The sequence below is a fragment of the Pomacea canaliculata genome, linkage group LG7, assembly GCF_003073045.1.
Source record: "Pomacea canaliculata isolate SZHN2017 linkage group LG7, ASM307304v1, whole genome shotgun sequence".
Lineage (NCBI taxonomy): Eukaryota > Metazoa > Mollusca > Gastropoda > Architaenioglossa > Ampullariidae > Pomacea > Pomacea canaliculata.
Window position 1 is genome coordinate 25,007,934 of NC_037596.1, and position 25,316 is coordinate 25,033,249.

At 37.2% G+C, this 25,316-nt stretch overlaps 4 protein-coding genes across 9 annotated transcripts in view; all 4 read right to left on the reverse strand.

Moving 5' to 3' along the window:
• LOC112568675 overlaps nucleotides 1-25,316 on the reverse strand; it is a 104,860-nt gene that overhangs the window by 13,919 nt on the left and 65,625 nt on the right. The gene's annotated exons all lie outside the window — the stretch shown is intronic.
• Nucleotides 1,144-7,917, reverse strand: LOC112568681. The gene is made up of 9 exons (XM_025246112.1): nucleotides 7,648-7,917; nucleotides 6,181-6,311; nucleotides 5,179-5,355; nucleotides 4,244-4,498; nucleotides 3,780-4,067; nucleotides 3,448-3,516; nucleotides 2,697-2,801; nucleotides 1,750-2,034; nucleotides 1,144-1,405 (listed from the first exon to the last, which is right to left on the reverse strand). Exons 4-9 carry the CDS (start codon nucleotides 4,422-4,424, stop codon nucleotides 1,332-1,334), a joined length of 1,002 nt encoding a protein of 333 aa, XP_025101897.1. The 5' UTR covers nucleotides 4,425-4,498; nucleotides 5,179-5,355; nucleotides 6,181-6,311; nucleotides 7,648-7,917; the 3' UTR covers nucleotides 1,144-1,331.
• LOC112568677 lies at nucleotides 9,966-14,658 on the reverse strand. Its single transcript, XM_025246102.1, has 6 exons — nucleotides 14,316-14,658; nucleotides 13,035-13,168; nucleotides 12,771-12,948; nucleotides 12,144-12,389; nucleotides 11,666-11,797; nucleotides 9,966-11,305 (listed from the first exon to the last, which is right to left on the reverse strand). The coding sequence occupies exons 1-6, from the start codon at nucleotides 14,455-14,457 to the stop codon at nucleotides 10,923-10,925; spliced, it is 1,215 nt and encodes a 404-aa protein (XP_025101887.1). The 5' UTR covers nucleotides 14,458-14,658; the 3' UTR covers nucleotides 9,966-10,922.
• On the reverse strand, nucleotides 16,155-24,290 carry LOC112568679. 3 transcript variants are annotated; one of them, XM_025246109.1, is made up of 7 exons: nucleotides 23,982-24,290; nucleotides 22,864-22,982; nucleotides 21,596-21,752; nucleotides 20,944-21,183; nucleotides 18,619-18,759; nucleotides 18,230-18,253; nucleotides 16,155-17,888 (listed from the first exon to the last, which is right to left on the reverse strand). In XM_025246109.1, the coding sequence occupies exons 1-7, from the start codon at nucleotides 24,031-24,033 to the stop codon at nucleotides 17,437-17,439; spliced, it is 1,185 nt and encodes a 394-aa protein (XP_025101894.1). In that variant the 5' UTR covers nucleotides 24,034-24,290; the 3' UTR covers nucleotides 16,155-17,436. The 3 variants fall into 3 exon arrangements, with proteins under 3 accessions (XP_025101894.1, XP_025101895.1, XP_025101892.1); XM_025246110.1 differs by having other exon boundaries at nucleotides 18,212-18,253; nucleotides 22,864-22,925; nucleotides 23,982-24,289; XM_025246107.1 differs by having other exon boundaries at nucleotides 18,212-18,253; nucleotides 23,982-24,287.

Here is a 25,316-nt window from a genome sequence, read left to right on the forward strand (position 1 = left end):
AGAATAATTTTATAATGTAGACAGATATTCTGGATTCAGACCGCTGTAAAAAACACAGTGAAGCCAAGGATATACCAGTTGGTATTAAGATGTAAACAAGGAAATATCTTAAGATCAGATTAAGTCGATTTACAATCCATCGTTTTGCAAGGTTGTTCGTCTGTGTATAGAAGAACGCAACAGTTACTAAAATGTCCTCAATCTGCCATTATTTAGTGACAGTTCGAAGTCCAGGAAATCCAGGAAAGAGATACCGAATGAGTAAAGTGCTTCGGTGTGTCATTGTAAGGAACATTTCCTAATTTCCCACGGGAACCTCAGTTGACCTCTAGGCCAACCCAGATCACATGACGACCTACTAACCATACAAGGTCAAAAAGGTTTTGTGCTGTGACTTTTCAATAATAGTTTTAAGTACACGAGAAATGAGCAATGATGATGATGATGATAATAATAAAAGTAGTAGTAATGCTCCACACACAAACTGGTATTCAATCATACAAGAAACACGAGTTACCAATGACGAGAGTGCAGGTGTAGACGACGATGAAAACTAAGGATTGAATAGTCAAAGCACTTGAAGTGCAAGATAAGTCACTCGAGGCATTTAAGGATTTGACTTACACACGTGCTTATAATCGCTCCGTCGGAAGTGTGATTCTACTCGATAAGCTGTACTAATCATGATGGAAGTCGGGTATGCAGACCAGATGGTCGAAATGAGCATACAAGTAAGATCATCACATGCAAACGTTGACTGACAACATTCAAGCGCCATGATCGTTGAAGGTTTGCAGACAATGCTCTCCCTTTGCAGTTGTGCTTGAATATTTGGTGATTGTGTTGTATGGATACGGATAAAGAGTGCTTAATTTAACCTAAGGACAATTTTATATGTACTAAAACTCTCGTTTCACTCGAATCCTAATTTTTAATCAGTTATATAAAAGCTATAGGGAACTTAAGGCTGCGTTGATGAGGAAGACATTACTCCTTCCCCCTGATCCCCGGATTTTTGTGGCCTTCACACAACTTTTACAAACCTGGACAGATGTTTGTAGATATTTATCCGATTAATGAAAGACTTTAACAAAATTTGTCCCCCATATTTCATGAGACTTGCATACACTATAACAAATTTTCGTCAATAAGAAAATGCTGTTTTTATTTGTAAGTGTCAAAATTACATAAAAATAATTAATCCAACCAGTTCACCTTTGGCCCCATTGTCTTGTACCAATACAAGGAAACTATTCAGTTATATATTTATGGTTGTGCTGTTGTTGATGATGCGCGAAGCTCCGATGAACCTCTCTCTAAAGGGAAGCAACTCAAAGGCGAGTTACTGCTTCCTCTTCACTGTCTGTACGGAAGACCGTAGCTGAGACTGCCGATACCGTCGGTCCTGCCAAAGGTCAAAATCATGCATTGACGGTCTCCTAAATATGTCCTGTTTGTTAGTGGAATTAACTTGATCACAACAATGCCTTAAGAAATAAAAACTTATAACAATAAGAATTCTAGCAAGTACAATAACATTAGAAAACTTTTTGTCATTAACTCGTAAAAAAGTATTTAAAATTAGGATAGAAAAATGTTTCAGTTGGTAATAAAGTATTAATATCTTTGAGTTTTCTGTATCCATTATGTTTTGCATCTAAGGAATGTGTTGTGTATACTCACTCGAACCCACAATAAATCATTATGAAGACAATTATTTCAAGCGTTTAACCTGGGGGCAGAGTTTACCTGTAGTTTGTTTTTCCGGTTCGTTTCTTTGATTCTGGGCATAGGCTAGATTGGACGACGATTTTTCGGCAAACTGAACCTCTTTCTTTCGCTTATTCAAGATATCATAGATGACACTCTGTGCTTGCTTGGCAACAGGATCGTTGGACGGTACATCATCTTCGAAGTCGTCGACAACAATTGCTGCTTTGTCGCCCTCGGGGTCTTGCAATATTCTGGCTGCAACGGCCGTCGGCTTTATGGACTGTCTGATGACCCCACCTTTAAACCTGACGCCGTCTTTGCCTGGAAATGAAACATCAACTCTTGATTATCTTCTCGAGAAACTTCTTTTAGATAATAACCGATCTCTGGTCACTCATAAGTGTAGTATGTTGGGAGCTACGATGTAAAAACGTATCGGTTTATAGGAGGGAACCTATCTAATCTATGTCTGCTATGAATATTTAAGTAGACGGTTAGACTAACCTACACATATAGTCAGTCTTCAGCGTCAAGTACACCTATTACCCAGATTTCAAGACATGAACCGTTATTTTACTCAGAGCTCACCATTTGCTGTTTATATGTTAATAATCCTTAATATGTTCATATATCGTAGCTTCCACATCACTAATAGCATTTTGTATTTTTTTAATTAAATTGTGCAGGAATTTTATGAAACTTTGTATACTTCATCTCCTCTTGTCTTCAATTCGCCTGCAGTATGACACTTAACATTTAGGTTTCTGAAAGTTAATAGTGTACATATTTCATCTGATCCGATTATATTGTTATGGAATGTTTTTATACATATTTCAACTGAAAGTAGTGATCACTAATATTTGAAGTAAAATTGAAGTGTTGTTACAAAATAGATGTAAACTACTGTGCATTATAATGGTTATATTTTATTGTATGTGCGATAGGCGAGGACAGTTGGAGAGATATACTTCCGCGAAGCTGACCTTGGTTTCGTCTTCTCATGCAGCAGATAACAGTAACACAAAGCACAATTACCACAAATCCGCAGCCGGCGCCAACAGCAATATATAATATCGGGACACCATCATCTTGCAACAGAGACAGAGAAACGAAGTGAAAAATAAAGGGACGCTAGCGCTGTACAGCCAACCTAATTCGAATTTTAGTTATCTCCCTTCTTCATTTATGCTAGATCTTTGTTTTCTTTTTTAAAAAACTGTAATTAAAATTTAATTTTCATAGATTTTTAAAGTGAATAATCACGATGCATAATATGAATTGAAAACTGACCACACACAAATTTTTTTAGAATAATTGATTCATTAAAGTCTTTTAATTTGAGGAAATTACATTAAGTCCCTATTCTTTTATTGATTTTCATGTTTGTATTTTAATGTACTTAAATGGTGTCATGAATATGACACGTCATTTATGCTTATGTCGACAATGCTAGATTTGTCTAATAGGTAATTAACTTGTTATAATAATTGAAGCAAGTAATGCTCTCGTTATCTCATATTTTCCTGAGACATTGTTGTGCTACGGAAAGCTATAATATTACATAAGACAGATAAGATAAGGATTTATCAGTCAAATGACATTGTACTAGTACTAGGAATTTGACTTGGTAATGGTCACCACTTAATGGACATTATAGACAAACAGGCAGACACATGTATAGCAGACGCCGCCTCAACTACTACGTACAACAAATCTGATCAAATCGCTACTCACTTTGTTTCTCTGTGGTCTCTGTGGTCTCTGGTAGAGCGGTTGTAATGCTCAAGCTGTGAGTTGTTTCTTCTGCACAGTAAATACTTTATGATATACTTGTAGGGTAAATGATTTTTTCCACATATTTATATTTAATTTGGGACTATCAACATTTGAATTAATTTTCCACATATGGTTTCATGTCTGTTAAATTTAAAAGAATTTCTCAAAATCTGTTTTGCTGGAAAACTTTCTACTGTTAACTTTCTAGCTCTGACTTACATGCAATGATTTAACGTCAAAGATAAAAACTAAAGTGTTTATGTTTGATGTTTTGGAGAGTCGACACTCACGCGTGACCACCACTGTGTAGGTCAATATGTAGGAGGCATGTTGTGAGGTGTTGGTGAAGTTGTTGGTGGCGGTGCACTCGACTGTCTTCCCGTTGTCTTCAGGTGCAAGGTGGTAGGTGCAGTCGCTGCTCTCTTTGTTCCTGGTGGTATTGAGGCAAGGAACGTTCCAGGTGAATGTAACCCCTGGATAGACCTCTTGGGCAGTGCACCTTAAGTCGATTACCTCCACTACACTTATGTTTGAAAGCTGTATTTTCTCCACCGAGACCTGATCAGGATCAGGGCCATCTGTCAAGATTACGAAAGATTTAATAGAGAAGCAATTCTCTAGCGCTTTAAAAAAACAATAGTTTTAACTATTCATACTCCTCAACTTGTTTGGGACATAAAAAGGAAAGATCCGTAAGCATAGCATTAGTTCACGAGACAAACACACCAACAGTTAAAACACTCGTTTAACGTACATGCGACATTCAGTGTGAAGGACTTGGAGACCGTTTCGTTTGACCAATTGGCATGACAAGAGTGACTTTCCCCATTTTGGTCACGGTTAACCTTGTCTTTTGAGAGAAATATTGGCCCCACTTCTCGGTGGTCATGGCTGTCGTCCCAAAACAGAAGAGGAGAGGGCTTCGGATTGTTCATCAAACGGCACGTGCAGTTGAGAGACTCTCCCTCTGTGACGTAGGCAGGACATGAAAGCCCCAGTACTGGAGGCTCTGCAGAATGGGTGTCCATTAAAAAAAATAAGTATTTTGTTGTAAGCTTACAAAACATTTATCAGCGGCTTAAATATCTAACAAATAATAGTTTAGTTGGAGACATGAACGCATAAAATAAAGATAAACCCAGGTGTGACTGCTAGTTTTATTTTCTTACTTCTTTACAAGTTCACTTTGCAAAGCTCTTACTAAAAGAAATATGTAAGCTACAGAACATGGTCAGCTGCAATATATATATAGATAGCAAAAGTACTGAAAGGACTAAATTCCACTTAAACTGGATTTAACACACCAAAAGCCACTGAATAGACATATATTTTCCAACTTTTCGATGAGAACTTTTTCTAAGTCATGTAAATTTGAAATTGGTATAATGATTTTATTTATACACTTGTAATAAATACAGTGCTAATTAAAGTTTTTAAAAAAAAAATAAAGTAATATTTCATTACATTACAGAGATTTGTACTTTATGTGTTCTGTACTGGGAAATTAGAGTCATTCCCTGTTGTTTGTATTGTCTCTAGATAACTTTCCCTAACATAAATTTGTAAAGAAAGAATAAATTAAGTCCACATTCCATTTATTTAACACTTACACTAGACAGAAAGGGACATGCGTATTTACAAAACGCACTTTAGTTGCAGATCATCTCAGTAACAGTCACAATGACTTACCCAATGTAAGGTAGAAGGCGTGTTCCAGCTTTACTGATTGTAAATAAAAATGTATAGAAATGTCAAAGCTCCCATTGGTGTATGGGAATTGATCGTTTAAAAAACAGCTCCACAAAAACTCCCCTCAGCAATTCGCTGAACGTGACCAGGAACAATCAAGGTACGAACATCCTTCGTCTGCAAAATAGTTCAAACAAAAGTCAATCTTATTTTTCTATTAAAATCCATTTTATTGCTGCTCATTATATTGAACGTGGCTTATATATACGGCTTTACAAATAAGTAAAGTGCATATGTATATTTTAGTTTAGTTTCGTCGTTTATGATATTAAAATTGCATATATATATATCTTTTTGGTATGTTAGGAAATATTCTCAATGACTTCTTATTAAGTACACTCCCTAAGAATCCCAATCACTTTCATCGTTAACTACTTGTGTAGATTAATTGGTTTAAACAGTACTGCGTTTGTATAAAACAGGGATGCACAACCTACGGCCCGCGGGCCATATCCGGCCCGAGACGCGGTGCCATCCGGCCCGCGAAACTTCTGCCCACAGTGCATGAAATCGGCATGTTAGTAATAAAAAAAGACCTAAAAAAAAAAAACGAAAAAAAGGAAGAAGAAGTATTTGTCCCTACGTAGGGGCGTCTCTTAATCTTTTTTTCGATGGACGAACATTTCGATTCAGTGCTCCGACTTGGTGTCTCTACGATGAGGCCGGACATTCAGAAGTTGGTTTCGGGTAAACAACTTCAAATATCCCACTAATTACTACATAATTAATGGTAAGTACAACTTGTTTTTAATAATAATGGTATCTGCTCTATTTTTTTTTTCTTTTTTTTTTTATTTTTGCGGTGAAGCGGTCCGTGACACGCATGTCGGAAATGTGTATGGCCCGCAGGCCGAAAAAGGTTGGGCATCACTGGTTTAAAAGATAGATGCTGATAAAATGTTGACTTAATGTTAGTTTAATAGTAACAAAAAAGAGCAGTACATTGTTTCTCCTTTCAATGATCCAGTAGCAGTTGCCATTACTAGCTTCTCCGTACAGCGTGGCCGTGCAAAAACCAGTCAAATTCCATGTTTTTTCTTGTAACTGTAGGTTTGAACAAGTTACGTTTGAAACTGAAATGCAAAAAGAGAATATATTCATTCATATCTTTCTACATTCTACCCTTTGTTTTCCATTTATTTTACCAGATTCTGATTTTTCGAGTTTTTTAAGCACCAGATGGATTCCTATATCATTTAAGGATGCAAAAAAAATGGTTGTTCACTTTGTTTTTGTTCTCTTTTTTTTCCTTGTTTGTTTGAGATTGGGATGTCTTTTCAATCTTACACACTTCTGTAATAGTTTTTCTTTCTATGAAGATATAATAAATTATTTGCTTCTTGGTTGTTTTATTTGAGTGGAAATTGGTTTGACCTTTTATACAATAAAAGGTGTAAAGAAATGTGTGTGGACGATAAACTTGGCTAACACCTTGCTCTCTCCGAGATGAGGGCATAACTTATCAACATGACAGTAGTCACTGTAATAATATAATATTACTGGCTTGACCGGAACCGTTTAACTGTATATTATTAAATGGATTGACAAAATAGATTGCTTTGAACAGGGGTAAATACAGTTCGAATAAACTCCACTCTCATCTTTATTTCAATATGTTACATACTGGAAATTCCAATGTACAATGACAATTCTACGTTTGGTGACACAAGGGAAATAAACACAACTGACAAGAACAAAACGAAACAGCAGTTACTTCTCTTTGACCGTGAACTGAGTAAGTGGCTTTAGTACTCAGTCAATGATAAAGAGGAATCTGAGAGTATAAACTTTAACAAATAGCCATTTATTAATTACTTCCTTACATAATTATAACAAAGAGTTCTGGGGTGAAAGCATTTATAAAACGGAGAGAAATTAAAAAGATGTATAGGTGGAAGGGGACTGAACAATGCAGAGACAATGACAATCTTTTGATTAACAAACTGACTGCAATTTGAGCCATGACTATCACCCAGCCCAAAACTTGACATTAGATAAGTAGCTAGAAGTTGTAGGTTTATAGAGCTTATAGCTAGAACTACCATTTCTCTAATTATTATGATTATATTCTTTATGTGGAAGATCTTTGCGGATTTAGATATGTGTGCATCGGTGTCTGATTTATACGTTTCAAAACCTAAATATAAAACATAAACATTTCCACGGGTAGTTTATCAAGTAGTATGCACGGTCATAATAACAGTAAATTAACAATGCAATAATAGCGCTGACATTATATTTATAAAATAAATTTAAATTAATATTAACATTTGATTGAACTACTAATTTGAGAAGAAACAAGTAGACAAAAAGCTATCCACAAAAGGTATCATTAGAAAATGTATAAAAGCAAGTGAAAATAGTCCTATGCAATGTCTACATGAGAACTAAAAGTAAACAGTATCTTACCTGCTACCTGGCCGGATACAGAAGTTACGAAAATAATACATCCCAAACACAGAAAAATCGACGAGGAAGCCATTTTATTCCACATTTAGAACATAATCAAGTTGTTGTTTTGAGTCTCCTCAGACAGCAATCCACGGTTTAGTTTATTTGTGCGCTTGAACAAGCTGCTTCATGCCCCTGCTGTAGTCGTCTGAACAAACATCGTAATGATCGTTGGCTTGCAGAACATCCTGTAGGACAAGGACAAGACGATGACTATCGATGTAGTTTTGCTCACTGCAGTGTGTGATTGCGACCGACTGCTGAGGACTGAGGAGATAACACACAAGAATGTGTAACCAAGATACAGAAAGCGATTTCGTGCCTGACGATCGCACGTCTTCTGATAAAGATAACGGTTAGACTTGAGCGTTTTTTTCTTGCAGTGGTACAAAGTTTGAACACTATATTTATCTTTGCATGGTTATTTTTCAAAGAAATGCATTGCTGACAAGGTTTTTGGTCTTTTGTTTTTCTAGAATCCCGAAAAGCAATCTTTTTTTTCGTCTGTTTCAAATCTTATAATAGGTGCGTCAAGATTACCATGTTTAAAGTAAGAGGAGGCTTTATTATCCATAGTGTCCTTTCTGTCCTTTTGTCTTCCTTTCCTGATGTTTATTTTCCCAGCTAACCCATTTAATTAGTTTATATCTCTCTCACGTCTGCTTACTCAGAAGCAAAAGTGCTTGCACAGACAGACATGTCTCTAACCAAGCGTGCATGCACATGAACACACACACACACACACATGGACGAACGCACGCCCTTAGATATAAGAGACAACGCAGTAAGATTGATGCAAAGTCGACTAGATAACAGATAACGCTTTATCAGAAATTCGAAAATTGCAAGCTAGCCATACTGGTGTCAGGTATCGATGTACAAGGCAACCAGCCTCTGGGCAACAGAGACATGTTGTGTGCATTGACGCCATCTGTATCTATTTTCAGGTCACTTAACTCCTTGCCTGCCTAAAACGATAATCAAATCATTGTTTTCAGCGAGAACAGTTGATAAGATCCCGGTAGTAATGTTGATGACCCACCTGGTCAAGAAGCTGTCATGGACTCCGTTATCTACAAACGTGTTCATCCTGGTCCTTCGCTATCTCTCGGTACACGTCGAGGTAAGGTTTGAAACACGGTACAAGGGAAGAGATGTACTTTTATCAAGATCCCTTTGTTAAACAGACAGACAGACAGACAGACAGACAGACAGACAGACAGACAGACAGAAAGACAGGCAGGCAGACAGGCAGACAGAAAGAGACAAAGGAAAGACACAGAAGGTGCAATACAGCCATCGATTGTAAAAAAAAAAAACAAAAACAAAAAACAGTAAAAGACGGAGGGTAGATATTTATAAAACATTAATATTTTCTTTCTCTTTTTACTATTTTTATTCACACAAAAAACTTTTTTCGTCCATTTATATGAAAATGCTTATCTGTGTATGTTTGTTTTTTTAATTGCTTCCATTTTTGTGTGTTGTTTTATTTTTGTATAACTCGTTTTGATTGATGAGTGACTGGTCTCCTCGCAATATAATAAGACACAAAAATGAGAGATCTATGTACCTGTAAATCTGGAAACTCAAGAGTGGGTTTTTTTTTTCACAAGTCAGGGGATTTTGCACTTATAAATATCACCAGTTGACATGGAGTGGTCTTTTGTTTGGGAAATAATCAGTATACTCCAGTCAAGACTCTTTAGCAGACGGTGAATCGGATTCAGGTCGAGAGATCAGAATTTTCTCGGGCCGAAGGTGTTTATCTTCAAGGCCTGGTTCTCGGTTACAGGAAGAAGCTCCTTTAAGGTGTTTAAAACAACAGCGAAGTCGTGTCCGTTAATCCAGTTCTTACCACATGGTGTCTGCTTTATTTTTACACCAAAAGAGAGACTTGTTGTCTTAGATGTTAGACATGATGAAGTTGTTCATATAATTTTCGATCAGAATACAAAAATATATCTGTGTTTGATGAATTTTGTTCAAAGAGCTTATTTATGTGTTGGCTATATTTGATTATAAGTTCACACTCTCAGTAACACACACACACAGAACAAGAGCGTTTGATAAAATCCCTGCAGGTATGCTGATTACCTCCCCTGGTCAAGAGATTACCTCCCTGCAGAGCATTATCACTCCTTGAAGAAAAGCGGTGGGTAGTACAGATACCCGGACGCAAATTCTCTCATTGCCGAGGAGGATGAGATAAAATATTGTTGACGAGGAAAAGGAGGTAAAATTATACAAAGATGAATGTGAAGGCGACTCAGCTATAGAAACAAGCTAAAAATGGAATCAACTTTATTAAAAAATTATTTTTAAGAAGTAGGCTTGCTACTAGAAGGTAAGACTGAGTAACATATATCAGCTTTAAAACGATCTTACAATGCGACTCTAAAGGTGCCTTTAATGCATATTGTCAATTTTAAAAAGTTACAGGCCGACTACAAGTTGTGCTTTTGTTAGAATAAATATGACCAAATCTTTAAAATACAACAATGGAAGGTGATACGATTGTATTCACATCAATTTGAAAGTAATTATAAAACTAGTTAAAATTTGAAACAATGGAATTCATAATGACTGTAGAAAAAAAAATTGTAATCTTTTAAAGTTTACAACGATGTTATGATAAATGTTTAGTGAAAGATGCATATAAATCTGAAAATTGTCATAGAGTATCTTTGCACATCGATAAATAGCAACATCAGTTAAAACGACACATTGCACAGGAAAAAACAAAGTACATGTTAAGTTATGGAAAAATAAAAAAAAAATTTACAGCTTTTTGCTATAAAAAAGGGTTATAAAAAACTTAAAATTTTTCCATGCAAAATGTTTTAAGTGGGAAAACTATTGTGTAATTAATGTATTCTATTGTTTAGTGCACATTAGTGTACTATGTAATCACCACTTTGGCTACTGTTCTTTTTCTTAACAGATTTATTTACATTGACTCTAGGGACATTTTACTTTGTTTTTAAATGTTTTTGAAGTGGCTGAGTTAGTTTACAATAAAATCATATGGCTTATATATTTTCTTTAACGCGAGCGTGGTTGGTTGGTTTATTTAGTGGGAAAGTGCTTCCACCTTGAAGCAATTCCCCTTTAAATACTGGAAGTGTTTACTCAGTATTTAAGTATTTTTTCCAGCTAATTGAACAATAACACTATTTAGGTGAGCTGAACACCTGGATGAACACCTGGATGTACATCTCTGTATCATGACTTTAACACTTCGCTCCCTTATCGACTACAGCATAGACGTCAGCCTCGTGTGTGAAATCACCGCGAGCACTAGAGTTGTCTGCCTTGGCTGGTTGTTTCCCTTGGGGCTTCACTACAAGCGCGTAAACCTCAGACTCTCCATGTTGTTTGTTTTTTTCGACATTGGCATAGACGTCAGCTTGTGTGGTTTGTATTCCTTCTTCTGTCTTTACAGAGGTGTAAAGGTCAGGCATCACTGTGTCTGCCGCGTGTCTGGTACAGTCCGTGATATCCGCATAGTCATCGCCGCTCATCACGAAGTCTTTTCCATTGTCACTCAGGCAGTCGACGTAGTACAAGTTTTCGGTGGGCTCGGGGCTTGGTGGACTGTTTTTCAACTGATTTCCTGTAAACAAATACCACAAATAAAAGCCTTTGATTTGAAATAGCAGAGAAATGAAAAAAAATAATAATAAAGTCTGTCGATGTGTTTTAGAACTGTGTCGTGTGTAGCAGTATGTAATGTACATGACAGTCATTGGATTTTATGAAAACTAAAAAATATGTAACTTCATGTGATTATCTTTCTCACTATAAGAAAATATTAGAATCATGAAACATTTAAGAATCTGCTTCGATTTTATATCTCTAGCAACGTGGAACATTCCATTTCATTCATAAGTGACTATTTTTACATGGTAAGAAAAAGTAAAGTTTTGAAGGTAACAAATCGTTATTTAAACACGTTAAAAAAGACAGTGCTTACTTTTTGTTCTAATAATGACAATCACGATGACTGTTGTAATTATAATGACGACTAATACAACAGTCCCTACCACACTGACGATCGTGATTGTGGATGATTGGGTTGTGTCCATGTCCTTACGTTCGCTATTCGCTGGTAAATAAAAACAAATAAATAAAAATAACCAACTAAGAAAGATTCATAGCATCATCAATATTGTTTTAAAATAATGTCTTATTATACTGTATACTAAAGCTATTTTTATTTGGTTGTTTATTTTTCTGTTGCTTTTTTGCGCTACCTTTAGTAACATTTTAAATTTTTTCAAAGATAAGTATCACGAAAGCTGAGAGATGAAGGGAGCACATCCAGTCAACACTTAAGAATACACATGGACTTAATTGCAGAACTTGCCGTATCTATATTAAAGTTTAAAATGACACTGTTAGAGACTAATTGCTTTTTTTCTCACACCAAAGGACAGAGGTAAAAATCTCACGTGTCACAATGAATTTATAAGAAGCTGTCTGTCTTTTCATCCCCCAGGTCATCTCACACTTGTACTTTGTCATGTTATGTTCAAGACTGACGTCATGCAGATCAAGGATTGAGGAGTTTGTTTGCCCTGGCCATAACAGGATAGGTGGAGGAAAGCCATTTTTCTCAGACGAGCATGGGCACATCACGGGGTCTCCTTCTCTGACGTACTTGGGACAGTCCCTTACAGTAGGCTTCCCTGGGTCTTCTGGGTGAAAGAATTCCACAAATCCGGGTATTGGTGAGGAGCTACGTGTCTAGCTTATTTATTAATGTTTTGCTCGAACAGGTAATATGTACAGTCTTAGAGATACAAAAGAATCGCTGCTTCCACAGTTATATCGCCTTCCTTCAGTCATCCCTTCAAGAAGAATCTATTCCGAGCTTATTGTTTATTCTTTGCTCTTAGATTTGCGAGAAAATAAAAGAGAAAAAACATTAGAGAAAGAAACAAATATAAAATTCAAAGGAGGAATGCAGAGGGAAACGGGAGTAACCGGGAGAACAAAATAGTTGATTTTATTTCGCGGTTACAATTACTTTACGAATTAGTAATGTTTAAAACGATTGTGTTCCAGATGTGACTTACCGAGTTTTAACTCAATAATCCTTTTTCCTGAAGACCATACTGACCCAAAGAAAACGTTATAGGTGTATGCGTCAGTTGAATTAGGAAGGTTGAATCTTGTAGAACATTTCAGCTTAACCATTCTTGAAGATGGAGTTCCAGTGACACCTCCAACCCAAACGTCACCCTTTACGTCTCCCTATAAAAAACACATAATTATTTGTCTGGTTACTAATAACTAAAACTCTCATGTGGTTTCATAGGTAGACTGAATAATCTGCTTACCTTTAAATAATTTGGATTCGCCCTCATAAGACATTCATATTTGTTTCCTGGGATTTCTTGTATGACATCTGTGCAAACAACATCCACAGACCATCTCCGTGTGTCAATCGTATGTGAACAGTTCAGCGAGAACCCTGTTAGAGAAAAAGGTAATTAACAGTGTAAATGTGATAGCCTGTAGTTAAAAGTTACTAAAATATTTATTCTAATACAGTCATTTCATCTTGCTCTGGAAAATCGTCTTAACTCATAACATTAAATTTATAATTTAATATCATTTATCTTTCAGTTCGCCAGTTGTGTGTTCCAACGTACAAACGAAATTCGTCCGATTGGCGCACGATCTAAAGCTTTTATTTTTGATGGGACTTATACCACGAGCATCATGTTAATCATTCTAGGACTTAATTTTACAGTTACATCTCTTCTCGGGGAAATACAATACAATATCAGTCTGTGTGTAACTTCCCTGTTACATATGAAGCACCACCTGGCATGTGCTGTTGGGGTGTTATGAAAGCAATCAAGAAAAAGAAGACATCAAACAGGTGTTAGATACCTATAGAGTAGCATTAAACACAAACAGATGCTTTAACCCAGCAAAAGAGCTAAGGTAAGTTTATGTAATTAGCGACAACAATGGTGGCATGCTATTCTACAAGATTACAAGATTCATGAAAACAGGCAAAGTACAAACTTTAAAATATCCACTTAAAAGCGATAAAAAAATAAAACCTAAAATTTTTCCATAACTTAATAATATTGTAGCATAACTATTTAATAAAGTTAACATATCTTTGAAACAAACTATAGCAAATAAGGGCATATGAGGTTTGTTCACTCATCTACAGTCAAAGCTATGACCAAACAAAAGTTAGGATAACTTAATAATTTAATAAAGTCTTAATCAAAGAGGCAGAAATAATTTTTAAGAAAGCTAAAAGAAACAGAAGATCATTAAGCAGTAGAAACTAATATAGTACTTCAAATAGAACACTAGACTTTAGCAACATAAAGGATCTGGTAACCAGCACTTTAAAGGCCTCCTAGATACCAAGAGGAAGTGACAATAACAGAAACAGAGGACACCAGCAGGAGACTATATCAGCCAACTTTTAATTTATTAGTGTTATTAACCACTTCTTGCCTAATATCTGTTTTCCTCTAGTCTTTTAGTTTCATTTCAAATCGTCTGTTTACTAATTGAAAATGAGGCTATAATATAGGAACATTTATTTCATTTATTATATTATTGCTTTCTTGTACAGTGCGCTCACTTACCTAAATAGAACAGAGCAAACGTTGACAACAAACGGAGGAGTTCATTTTCTGTCCGAAGAACCATTCTGCAGAAGCAAGATACACTTAACGATATGTTTTTCACACAGAAGTAACACAAATGGACAGCTACAGTCACCGTCATGCAATCGTGGCCATAAAAGTCATGCTACCAGTGTGAACATAAACAGTGTCCATACTATCGCACAAACAACGAGTCTTCTTATTCCTTATCACAAGTAAGAGATGAGTGGTTCGTGTAGTCAGACTCCAGACTTCCTCTATGTTTCCTGCATATCTATGCATCTCTGACCTCTCAAAAGCTTTGACAATGTGGAAACGCCCAGAGTTCGCATCTGTCGAGAATACCGAGAACGATATAGACCTGTGTCACGTGACTGACGCGTGTGCTTGAAACATTCCTTAAACCTCTGATGTTTTACACAGTTGATGCGTGTGTTTTCTGTGTGTGTGAGAGAGAGAGAGAAAGAGATAGAGAGATCAGTGGAGACTACAAGAGATTGGAAAGGAATGAAAGGGAAGAGATCTTTAGAGCTCAAACCCACTTTTAAGAAATATATTTCATAGTCCAGTAACCTCTTTTGTTTATTTTACTGTTTTTTTAGTTTCATTTATGCTGTTTGTTTGGTGAAGCTTGCTATGTTTTGTAGTATGGTGAACTACAGGTTCGTTTGCATTCATTCGAGCAGCATGCACCTACATCCTTTACCTGCATCTCTTACCTACATCCCGAACCAGCTGTGATCCCGATCGTCGGAAGTGCAGCAATGCTTGGTTAATTTTTATGCTAATTTTTTATGTTATGTTTGAGTTATGTAATACATGTTCATGTTACATTTTTCCACATTTTATTATAGAAAAAGAAAAAGTCATGATAAAAAAGATGACAATGATAATACAGTTCTGTAAGTTCTACAGCTTGTACAGCCTACAGAATCTAGTTGTTAATCGTTGCCATGTAAACGTGTTTTCCTACGCTAGGAAGGTGATTCCCCGACAAACTGTTGATGATGGCATCCAGCCAAAGTCGGAAACTGGCAATTAGTCTGAAGTGTCTGTCACTGAGAACACACAGCTCATATACACGAAAGTAACACATACATATCGTTGTAATGATCCATACTGCTGTAATGTACTAGATTGCTTTTACGGTCGTGCAAATATTACTTGTTCTTTTTCAGAGCATTAAAGGGTGAAAATCTTGTTAAAGTTTAAATTCTTAATGAAGTAGATTACAATCTTGAAATAATTTGTACTTTTAGCAGCAATAAAAAGTGTTTTGACAAGTCGATGAGAGACGACATTAACTCAGAAAATATTATAAAACTTCCTTTTAGCGTTAGCAGTCTGTCAGTTATTAAGTCTGATATTTTATGTCAAGTCCTGCTCGAAAGTATAGCTAAAAATCCCCCACCGCCCCTTCATTAGCTACTTTGCTGGAATATGTACTTATTATAGTTTCAACGAAGTAAAATATTAACTGAGAATAACTCAAAAACTTGTTGTGAAACTTAAAAGCCTGATTGCTATCTCACTTCTAATCAAAATGTTTTCTTTGGTTTGTAGAGTTTTCCTTTATCTCCTGGCACACAGACTTCCCACCATTGCTGGACGGATGCAGGGCGAGTCGCGCCCAGTCACATCGTAAAATCTCAATTAACAATCAGAAACCTGTGTTAATACTTTCTTCATAACATGTAACAATTTAACAATCAAGAATACCATTACCTCGCTTAGTGATGTGACCTTTACCAGAGAAAATGTTGTACTATACCGACAAGTATCGTCTCAGACAGAAAGAAAAACAGAAAGCAACGAGTGCATGTTTATTATATTTAACTTCCATTTTATAACATTCAACGTTTTGCCAGGCGCTGTAGGCGACATTTGACAAATTTATTTTAACATAGAGGGCAATGAAATGTACAGACAGGGGGAATAATCACATCTGGCTGTGCAAACTTTGTGCCAATGCTGTGGACAGATTAAGACAGAAATATACAAACAAATTTATTTAAGCTTCATCACTTCAAAATAAATATTACAATCCAAATAGTAATAAACCACCAAAACACTAAAATGTCTTTTCGGTTGAGATCGTTTTGTTGAGAAGGCAAAAAAGTAATTTTAACTACAATGTAAACTTTATAAACTGAAACAATTCAGCAATCGTTATGCGTAAGTGATGAACATAAGCATTTTCAAATTTCCTTCACACATTCATTGTAAACGAATTATTTGTTAATATAAGGAATAAAAAATAAGCATTTTAAAACGTGCAAAAGACAAAATTTACAAGATTAGCTGTTGGTATTAAATCTTATGCAAAACATAACGAATACAAATTATGAAAGGGGGGCGGGGGACTCCATAATTAAATAATTCTAAGGTACATAACACTGTTATATGAATACTAGTTAAAGTAAGAAAATATCTGTAAATGTTCCTTTGACATGGCATCTGTTCATTAGCTTCTCATTGTTTCTTTTTATGACTACATTTGCAGTTAAAAAGCAATCTCAACTTTAAAGATCTTTGGGATGCATTTTTTTCTAACCACTGGGTGTTTCTTGGGACAACATGCTGTCTCCCAAAGTACCTTTCATACTCTTTAAATGAACCCCACTATTTTCATTTCTTTTAACTGAAAATTCAGAAGAGGACGCATTAACAGTTTTATAGAAGCACTGAGTTATACTAATACCCACCTCGCATCTTCTCCTCCAGGTGTCTCTTTAAGTCTAAGCTTACTATACCACCCAACGGAAAGAAAATTTATTCACAGCGGGTAATGTAAAATTCTGAGGATCTTAAAATATCTTTACAAACTCTTTTATGCTCTGTATATTCAACATTTTAATCGTTGTAATTGAGCATAATAACTAGTTTTACAATTATTTGAGTGTAGTTCATTTTCATTTCTTTTTTACAATTAAACATTTTTTCTCTCGTTCTTAAATTATTTGGATGATTATACCCTTTTTGTAAGTGTGTATTCAATATAGGGGCGATGGTATCCACTATGTAAATGACTTTATTCAAGATACGGGTATTGGTTTCCTTTTTTTTTAAAAAAATTCATTGAAACTGGTGGTGGTGTTAACTATTTGGGTGACTTCACCACCTGAGCGTACAATTCTTCAACGGGAGCAGACACAAGATGTCTTTTAGGTTTAGCTCCCTTGTCCACCATGGCGTATACGTCTCCCTCGTTGGAAAAATCCTTCTTCTCATGCAGTTTAGAGTTGTCTTTCGTGGCTTGTTCTTTTCCACTGAACTTCACTACAGTTGCGTACAGCTCAGGCTGTATTGGTTGTCTCCCTTTGTTTGCCTTTGCACAACGAACAGGTTCTGTAGTCTGTCTCTCATTGTTTTCCTCTATTCCTGCATAGAGGTCAAGCTCAGTTGATATTACATCCCCCATTTCCACATAGTCATTGCCTCCGTTATTTAAATCTCTTCTTCTGTCGATCTGAAAACCTCCGTAATATCGGTTTTCGACGAGTTCATCCTCACCATGACCTGAATCTGACCAAGGACGTTGTGATTGTAGACCTGTAAGCATAGAAATAAATATCTATGTACATCAGGGGTGGGCTACATTTTATTTTTGCGGACCAGTGTCAAAATTCTAATAAATACGACAGGCCGGTAAAATACCCCAAACCATGGCCTAGTGAGTACACAACAAACCTAATGATGATGGAATGGACAACAAACGACTGAATAATTATTTATTAATTGAATAGTTCATCGAAAGAAAATAAACAGAATCCAAACACGAATTAAAAAATGACAAATAAGCGGTTTTACCACTTATTATAGAACACAGAAGATAGATACACAGAGCAGAGAAAAAAATATTTTACAAGCAATACCTTGGGCCTCGTTCTTACCCCTCTGCGGTGTTTCTCTTCTTTCTGTTGAGAAGCACAAGCAGTTTATTAAATTTGCAGAGAAAAGGAATCGATTCAAGACTAAACTAACAAATAATGTTTACGCACATTTTCTTTTGCTAGAAACCCAGAAGTAAACAAAAATTCTGTTGAAAAAAAGTGGTGGTTCAGTAAGTACTCTGCAAGCTTTCAAGCGTAAAGATATATGTTTTTATAACTAAATTTAGACAGGGAGTGCAAGAGGGAGATTTATTTGTCTTGTTTATAACAAACAAAAACGCGTTAATGTCTGCAGGAGTGTTGAGCTCGCATGTGCGTGTCTTTTACAAAAATACAGTTTAAAACATTACAAACAGTCGTTATCTTAATGATAACAGAAGTGAACTTGCTTTTTGCACGAATGATGACAGTCACAATAACTGTGACCACTATAATGATGACCAGCACAGCAGCCGCAGTAGCTGATGTTAGTACAATGAGGTTGACCGACGTGGAAGAAGTCTCGTCTTGTTCATCCTTTTCATCGCTCACTAACAAAAGATATCAAGTTAAGCAATTTGTAGGTTACGCTTATACATTACTGTTAAAGCCTTATAAAATAATTTTCTTCGTGCACTGGTAGAGTTTAGAACGTGTGTCTATCTGTGCAAATTTTTCTCCTAAACGTTATATTACTCCATTGGGAGCATTTCTTTTAATACTGAATGGCATGTAGAATACAATGTTTTTATCTTATTCTCTCGACCCTTGAGTGTTTTCTTGTAATTTTATTTCCATGATCATCCACATCTTCTTGGATCACATTTTGCTTCTCTGTTTGCACGAGGAGAAAAAAAGTATTTTATACAAAGTTTTTGGTAGCGCAAAGTATTTTGTTATTTAAAATGTTTTGAATGTGACATATATATATATACCACTTATCAACGTTAAAGCCACTATGGCTACTGCTCCTCCAGACACTTAATTATTTTCCTTATGAATGTTGTCGCGATCTCCTGGGGAAGAGCCCGTGGAGATGGTAGAGGTTGTGATTCCGTCCTTCGGTCTATCACACTCTCGATACCTCTACCAAATCACGTCGACATTTACCGCGTGCCCTCACACTAAATTGCTTATCAATGAACACCTTTAATTAGCTCGAGCCCCCAGCACGCATACCCCAATGAACAACTCAAGGCAATTTAGTGTATAAAAGGAAGTTATTAATCATCGAGAGGATTATACAAATTACATCAAATGATACAATTTCAAATATAATCATACGGTCGTTATCTAAGGTGTCCCGTTATTCTAATTGTTCTCCTTCTTCTAGTCCAGATATCTAATGAGCCACGACTTAACTAATCTTAATCAAACTACACACTGCACACACCACACGCCACTTATCTTTACACACAAGTCTCTAGTCACGTGAGGGGCCCCTCCGATGTTGACGTCCGAGAATCCGTTGGTGATGCTCCGTCGATCGTAGCTGACTCCCTCGCAGTCGCTGAGACTCTGGCACCACCACGTGCCACCACGTGTCTGTCTCACGTCCCTTAGGCCGACTGCTGTCTCAAGCTTAACAGCGCCTAACAGGACCAACACTTATCTACCAGCCTCCCTCTACTGTTTGCGACCGAACAGATACTGGAGATGAAGCGTCGTACACTCTGCGACAGAGCGGGTCTTCCACACCTCTGAGTCGGTTGTGCTGCAGTTGTCACGATTCCCAGACAAACTCACAGCAGAGAATCTGAACAGCCTTGAACAGATTTCGGCTACAACCTTCCTCCTCGAGTGCTGGTGCGAAAGACCACGAGTCTTGACCGATCACCCTACTAAATCCTCATCTGCGAGGATCATCCTCTCTCGTGATTGGTCAACATACTCTCAGTCTTACCTTCAACCATTCTGCTACCTAGCTACAACCAATCATACATAGCCAACACATGATAGACAGGTGGTCACTTTGGCTTATTCCAGCCCCAAACTACACCCCCTCTTTGCCCCCTCCCATACTAGCGACGCAATCTGTGACTACGGCGCCGTCCAGTCTGGCTTCCTATTCACTACCTGTGTCCAGCGAGTGACACTACAGGTACCGCTATTGTCCTGCTTCAGGTGTACCGCGGACTTCTATAATTAACGGGCGTAGGCTGACAATGCTCTCCCTTCCTCTGAGAGATCCCCTGTACCGACACTACCATCCCGCATTCCATTCTGACCTTGGTCTATGTCCGTCATGATGTAAGCGGTCCGCGGTCACGGCCTACTTATTCCAGGGGAGAATGGTGAGACTTCCTGGCCCTTTGTCCAGTGCCGCCAAAGGCCGGCTACTCGTCTCGACATGCCCCACCGCAACACACCCTACAATTACCCGTTCGACCTTCTGACAGTCTGCTTACCAGTGCGTCCGCCTGTTTCGTGGAGGGGACAGAAGTGAGACACAAACACTATAGCCCTATACTAGTTATCACATGACAAATGTTCACAAAGAACATCATAGCTTAAGACATGAAGAAACAGGACATGATATCATTTAACTGACACTTTTAAGTAAAACCATCCACTACTCCCTACATTTAATTACATTACAATTACATCTAAAGATGTGACGAATGTACATGTGGATGTAAGTGAGATTCAAATTTGAACAAGAGCAAGGTGAAGACTTTCGTCGTCATCATCATCGTTAGGGGTCGTCATGGGACGGTAGGAGAGAGATAACTTACCTCTTACTAGAAGACTGTAGGAGACTGTTTTTGTTTGTTTCCCCCACATCATCTCACACGTGTACGTCTTGCTGTGTTCACCTCTGACTTTATACAGATGTAGAGTAGAAGATGTCTCTCCTGCCCAGGATATGACTGGTGGGGGGTTGCCTTCTCGTTTTGTTGAACATAGACAAGTTACATTGTCCCCTTCACTGACCTCATGCGCGCAGTTCTTTACGGTTAGTTCCCCTGGGTCTTCTACATTTAAGAATTTGACATAAAAAAACTCCAGTCTAATTTGAAGACAATCAAGGTGTTTTCATTCGTACTTTTATTCTCGGCACAGTCAAGCAATGAAAGTGAGGTACGACCAACATTATCATAGTATAAAAATATTCCTATCAGAGTATCCAAAAAAAGGTGCACGCTTTATGCAAAACTATAAAAAAATACATAAATAAGAAAGCACAAGCTATATATGCTGTATGTGTTGTAAAAAAGCAACAGGTTACTGTTAAGCAGAATTTAAGAAAAACAAGACAGTATCATGCGGAGATTGTGACTATCGTACTTTTTCAGCTAATACTCTTTGTTCGTTACTATACATTAATTCCAGAGATCATCTCCCTTTGAACTCTAACCCCGTGGTGTTACAGCTGGTGTAACTCACCAACTCGTAAGTTAAGGACGAAGTGCCAGGTCTCTGAAGGAAGAAAAAGGAGGCGGTAGCTATACTCTCCAGTAGACAACGGGAGTGAGAATTTTCCAGGACAGTTCAATTGACCAGGAGATGGCGATGTCTTAAGAGACTGTACACGAGCATTGGCCTGTCGACAGAAGTGGGGGAGGATAATTAGAAATGTACTCTTCACGCTTGCCTGTGTGTAGAAAGAAGAAAAGATATGTGAATTGCGACATTGCATTTACCTAGGGTTTAATTTTTAGTACTCTTTTCATATTACAGCCAGACAGTTATGAAAGGTGCAAACTTTCTAACGTTTAATTTATTTCCTTCTTCTTAGGCTCCTACTGGCAGTATAATGATGTGTGTATGGTACTTCACACTTCAATACTCGCTTCTTTTGCTCAATTCGTGATGTCCTGGCTCTCCTCCATATGGCTAACGGAACTTTTTAGTCTTCTGCAGCGCTTAACCCGATAGTTATTTGACAGGTACACGAACGTTTCGCCGCCGGACGTTTCGGAGCCGGACGTTTCGGAGCCGGACGTTTTACCGACTGGACGTTTCGCCGCCGGACGTTTCGGCGCGGGGCACTTCATTTCGGCATTTCACGCGGGACCTTTAGCCGAAGTCAAGTGTGTGACGCCCCTTAGCTCACACATTTCTCTCGCCATTGTATCAATGTATCAGTGAACTCTCTCTCACTATCCCTCCTCATGTGAACCGTTAGCTCACACATTTCTCTCGCCATTGTATCAATGTTTTTTCTCAAATCTGTGACAAAGTGAACTGTCTGTGAAGTCTGTGTGTAAAATTTGTTTGAAATAAAGAATTATTGTGTAATCTAGTAGTTACTTTCATTCTTTGAGAAGTAAGATCTCTCTCTCTCTCTCTCTCTCTCTGACATAATGCGGCGAAACGCCGGTCGGCAAAACGTCCGACTCCGAAACGTCCAGCGGCGAAACGTCCGGTCGACAAAACGTCTGGCTCCGAAACGTCCGTCGGCGAAACGTCCGCAAACGGTTTGACAGTATATTATTTCAGAATTAATAAGTGCAAGATACTATCTTCTGCTTAATTTTGTGTCACAAGTCAGCTAATAACTAACATCATGCATATTATAATTATTATCCTTACTATTATAAGTAGTAGTAGTATGGGGTATTTAAGCCTTTCTCTTCTACATTACTCTGTTTATTGTAAGTTGCGTGTGTGTTTTTGTTCTCTGTGTGTGTGTGTGTGTTTTCATTGCTTACCGTTATTTCAACAACATCCCACTGACAATTGTCATGTGATAGTTGAGACCTGCTCCAGCAAACTATGTACAGAGACCATTCTGTTATATTACTCTTATTCGAGCATTCTACAGACAGCCCTTTTAAAAAACAAACAAAATGAACATTAAAGACAAAACTCATTTATAAAACAACGAAGAACTATACTCCCTTAGGAGCATAGATTCACAAACCCAAGTTAGATCAATGCTTAGTATAAAAAGAAAATATCAGCAAAGATGAGGGAGAAAGGAATGCACAGAAATACTAAGAACGACAAAGAGCTACTTAAAAAATTAACCTAGGGATAATGGAGGGACAAACAAATCAAGAAATGTGTGTGAGAGACAGACATACATAGTAAGGGTTTGTAGAAGTATATAGACTATGCTTAGTAGTAATGCTCATACAAAAAAATTATGTGTTTAAATGAAGATTGAAAAGATTCAAGGGTGAGTAAGTTGCAGATATGAAAGAGTTGAGACAATGAAGCAGATTTTAGGTCACGTGTTTCGGTTTTGAAAGCCAGAAGTGCAGCGTAGTTCTTTAATTTCTGAAAATCGTCAACAGGGTGTTCAAGAAAGCCCGAGAGCTAGGAATTGCAGTATTGAAACAGAAGTTTGTAGTGAGAAAACAAGGCGGGTGACACTAATACTTCACAAATGCTTCTCTTTTTAATGATCACGTCGGCAGAGACGACAATTGGAGGATACCTCAGTGTTTTCTTTAACGATCGCTTCAATAACATCTTTTATACTAGTGCAGGGCTGTAGGTCTTCTTACCTTTGACCAATATATTCGAGGCTCTCTTATGTGGATGAGTCGTGGCCATTGTTAAAATACATTTGCTTTTTATTTAAAGCGGATGTAAATTGCGATACGCCTTCTGTCCACCTCTTTTTAGGATCATTTAAATACTTTCACGACTTTCGATAATATGCAAACACTTTTGATAGTTTATGACTGTTTCTTAAATATCTGGTAAAATATTTTGATAATGTAAAGAGGAAAGGTTTATTTCTCTCCATTAATGACTTCAGTTTTGCGTTTTTTCTTTAATTTGTTACTGTTAACATTAAAAATTTTTGTTGGTTACTTACCAAAATTGAACAGAGCAAACGTTGCCAAGATAAAAAAGGCCCCACGAATCATTCTGCAGAAGCGAGTTACACTTGAAGATCTGTTTTTTCGCACCCAAATGCACAGCAACAGTCACCGTTATGTCATCCTGGCAATGAATGTTACGTTCCAAATATGATTATAAACAGTGAACATATCTAACGAAGCGAGTCCTTTCATTCCGCATCACAAATCAGACACGAGTGGTTCGTGTAGTCAGACTGGCTTTATTCTTCCTTCATGTCTATGGTTCTCCTCGCATCTCTAAAAAATTCAAATAACCATTTGAACCTCTGTCACGTGACTAACGCGTGGGTTTCAACAAGTGGTGATGTACATTTAAATACTCTCTGAAGGTCTTCCTGATGTCTCCAAGCTGTCCATGAAGTGCACGCGTCGTATACATGCGTAAACGCATTGTGTGTGCGTTTATTTATGCGCATGTTTAAGTAGAAGAAACAGAGGAGTGAAAATATTTGCGAGAGTGCGTGAAAAATTGACTTCAACCGCCGGATGTATCACGTCTAACGACCAGCCAACATCTGAAAGTCAATCCAGAGATATGGGTTATAGGGGAAGACACACATCGATCTCAAAACCATCCACCTTGCGAAAAATATTTTGTAATTCAGGGTTATTCTTCAGTTCTTCATTTTGAAGGATGCACTTTACTAATGTTTGTCCCGGTTCCTTATTGTGATCGCACCTGTACTTCTGTGTAGTATGGTTAACAGTTGGTTTTTTTGCATTTGTTTGATTGCCATGCGATTACATTCCTCACAAGCTTTGGTCCTAATCGTAGTAGGTGCACGTAAAGCTATGTTTATATAACTTTGATGGTATATATTATATTTTCATGTTATATGTCTACACATTTTATGATCGAGAAAGATAGAATTATCATGAAAAAAATTACTAAGGTGATGCAGTTATGGGAGTTCAAATGCTTAACAGCATGAAGATAATCAAGTTTTCAATCAGTCCTGTTTCCACTTGTTTTCCTGAGCTAGCATTTATCTCCTGTTACAAATACTGTAGTTGATTCACTGATGAACTAGTCGTGGATTGGATCCAGCCAAAGTCGGAAACTGGCAATTAGTCTCAAGTGTCTATCACAAAGAACAGATAGCTAGCATACTGAAATATTAATATGTATATTGTTGTAATGTACTATGCTGATATCACGTACTTTATTGCTGGAAGTTTACCAAAGGATCCCTGCAAATCACACCCACAGACCATCATGCTTTATTACTTTTATTTGAACACTCAAACGAAAACTCTTTCAAAAAGTAATGTTTGCTAAAAATAGCCTC

What these genes read in the sequence shown, in the direction of transcription:
- LOC112568677 (XM_025246102.1), bottom strand. Translation starts at nt 14,457, where the DNA reads ATGACGGTGACTGTAGCTGTCCATTTGTGTTACTTCTGTGTGAAAAAC. An exon ending in GATTATTGAGTTAAAACTCG is followed by an intron (nt 12,390 to 12,770) that starts GTAAGTCACATC and finishes TCTTTCACCCAG; the next exon opens with AAGACCCAGGGAAGCCTACT. An exon ending in TTATAAATTCATTGTGACAC is followed by an intron (nt 11,798 to 12,143) that starts GTGAGATTTTTA and finishes TTTATTTACCAG; the next exon opens with CGAATAGCGAACGTAAGGAC.
- LOC112568679 (XM_025246107.1), bottom strand. Translation starts at nt 24,033, where the DNA reads ATGATTCGTGGGGCCTTTTTTATCTTGGCAACGTTTGCTCTGTTCAAT. An exon ending in GTTTGCTCTGTTCAATTTTG is followed by an intron (nt 22,983 to 23,981) that starts GTAAGTAACCAA and finishes GTTTTTTAAAAG; the next exon opens with GGCTGTCTGTAGAATGCTCG. An exon ending in CGTCCTTAACTTACGAGTTG is followed by an intron (nt 21,184 to 21,595) that starts GTGAGTTACACC and finishes TCTTAAATGTAG; the next exon opens with AAGACCCAGGGGAACTAACC.
- LOC112568681 (XM_025246112.1), bottom strand. Translation starts at nt 4,424, where the DNA reads ATGAACAATCCGAAGCCCTCTCCTCTTCTGTTTTGGGACGACAGCCAT. An exon ending in AGAGACCACAGAGAAACAAA is followed by an intron (nt 2,802 to 3,447) that starts GTGAGTAGCGAT and finishes CTCTGTTGCAAG; the next exon opens with ATGATGGTGTCCCGATATTA. An exon ending in ACCGGAAAAACAAACTACAG is followed by an intron (nt 1,406 to 1,749) that starts GTAAACTCTGCC and finishes GACCTTTGGCAG; the next exon opens with GACCGACGGTATCGGCAGTC.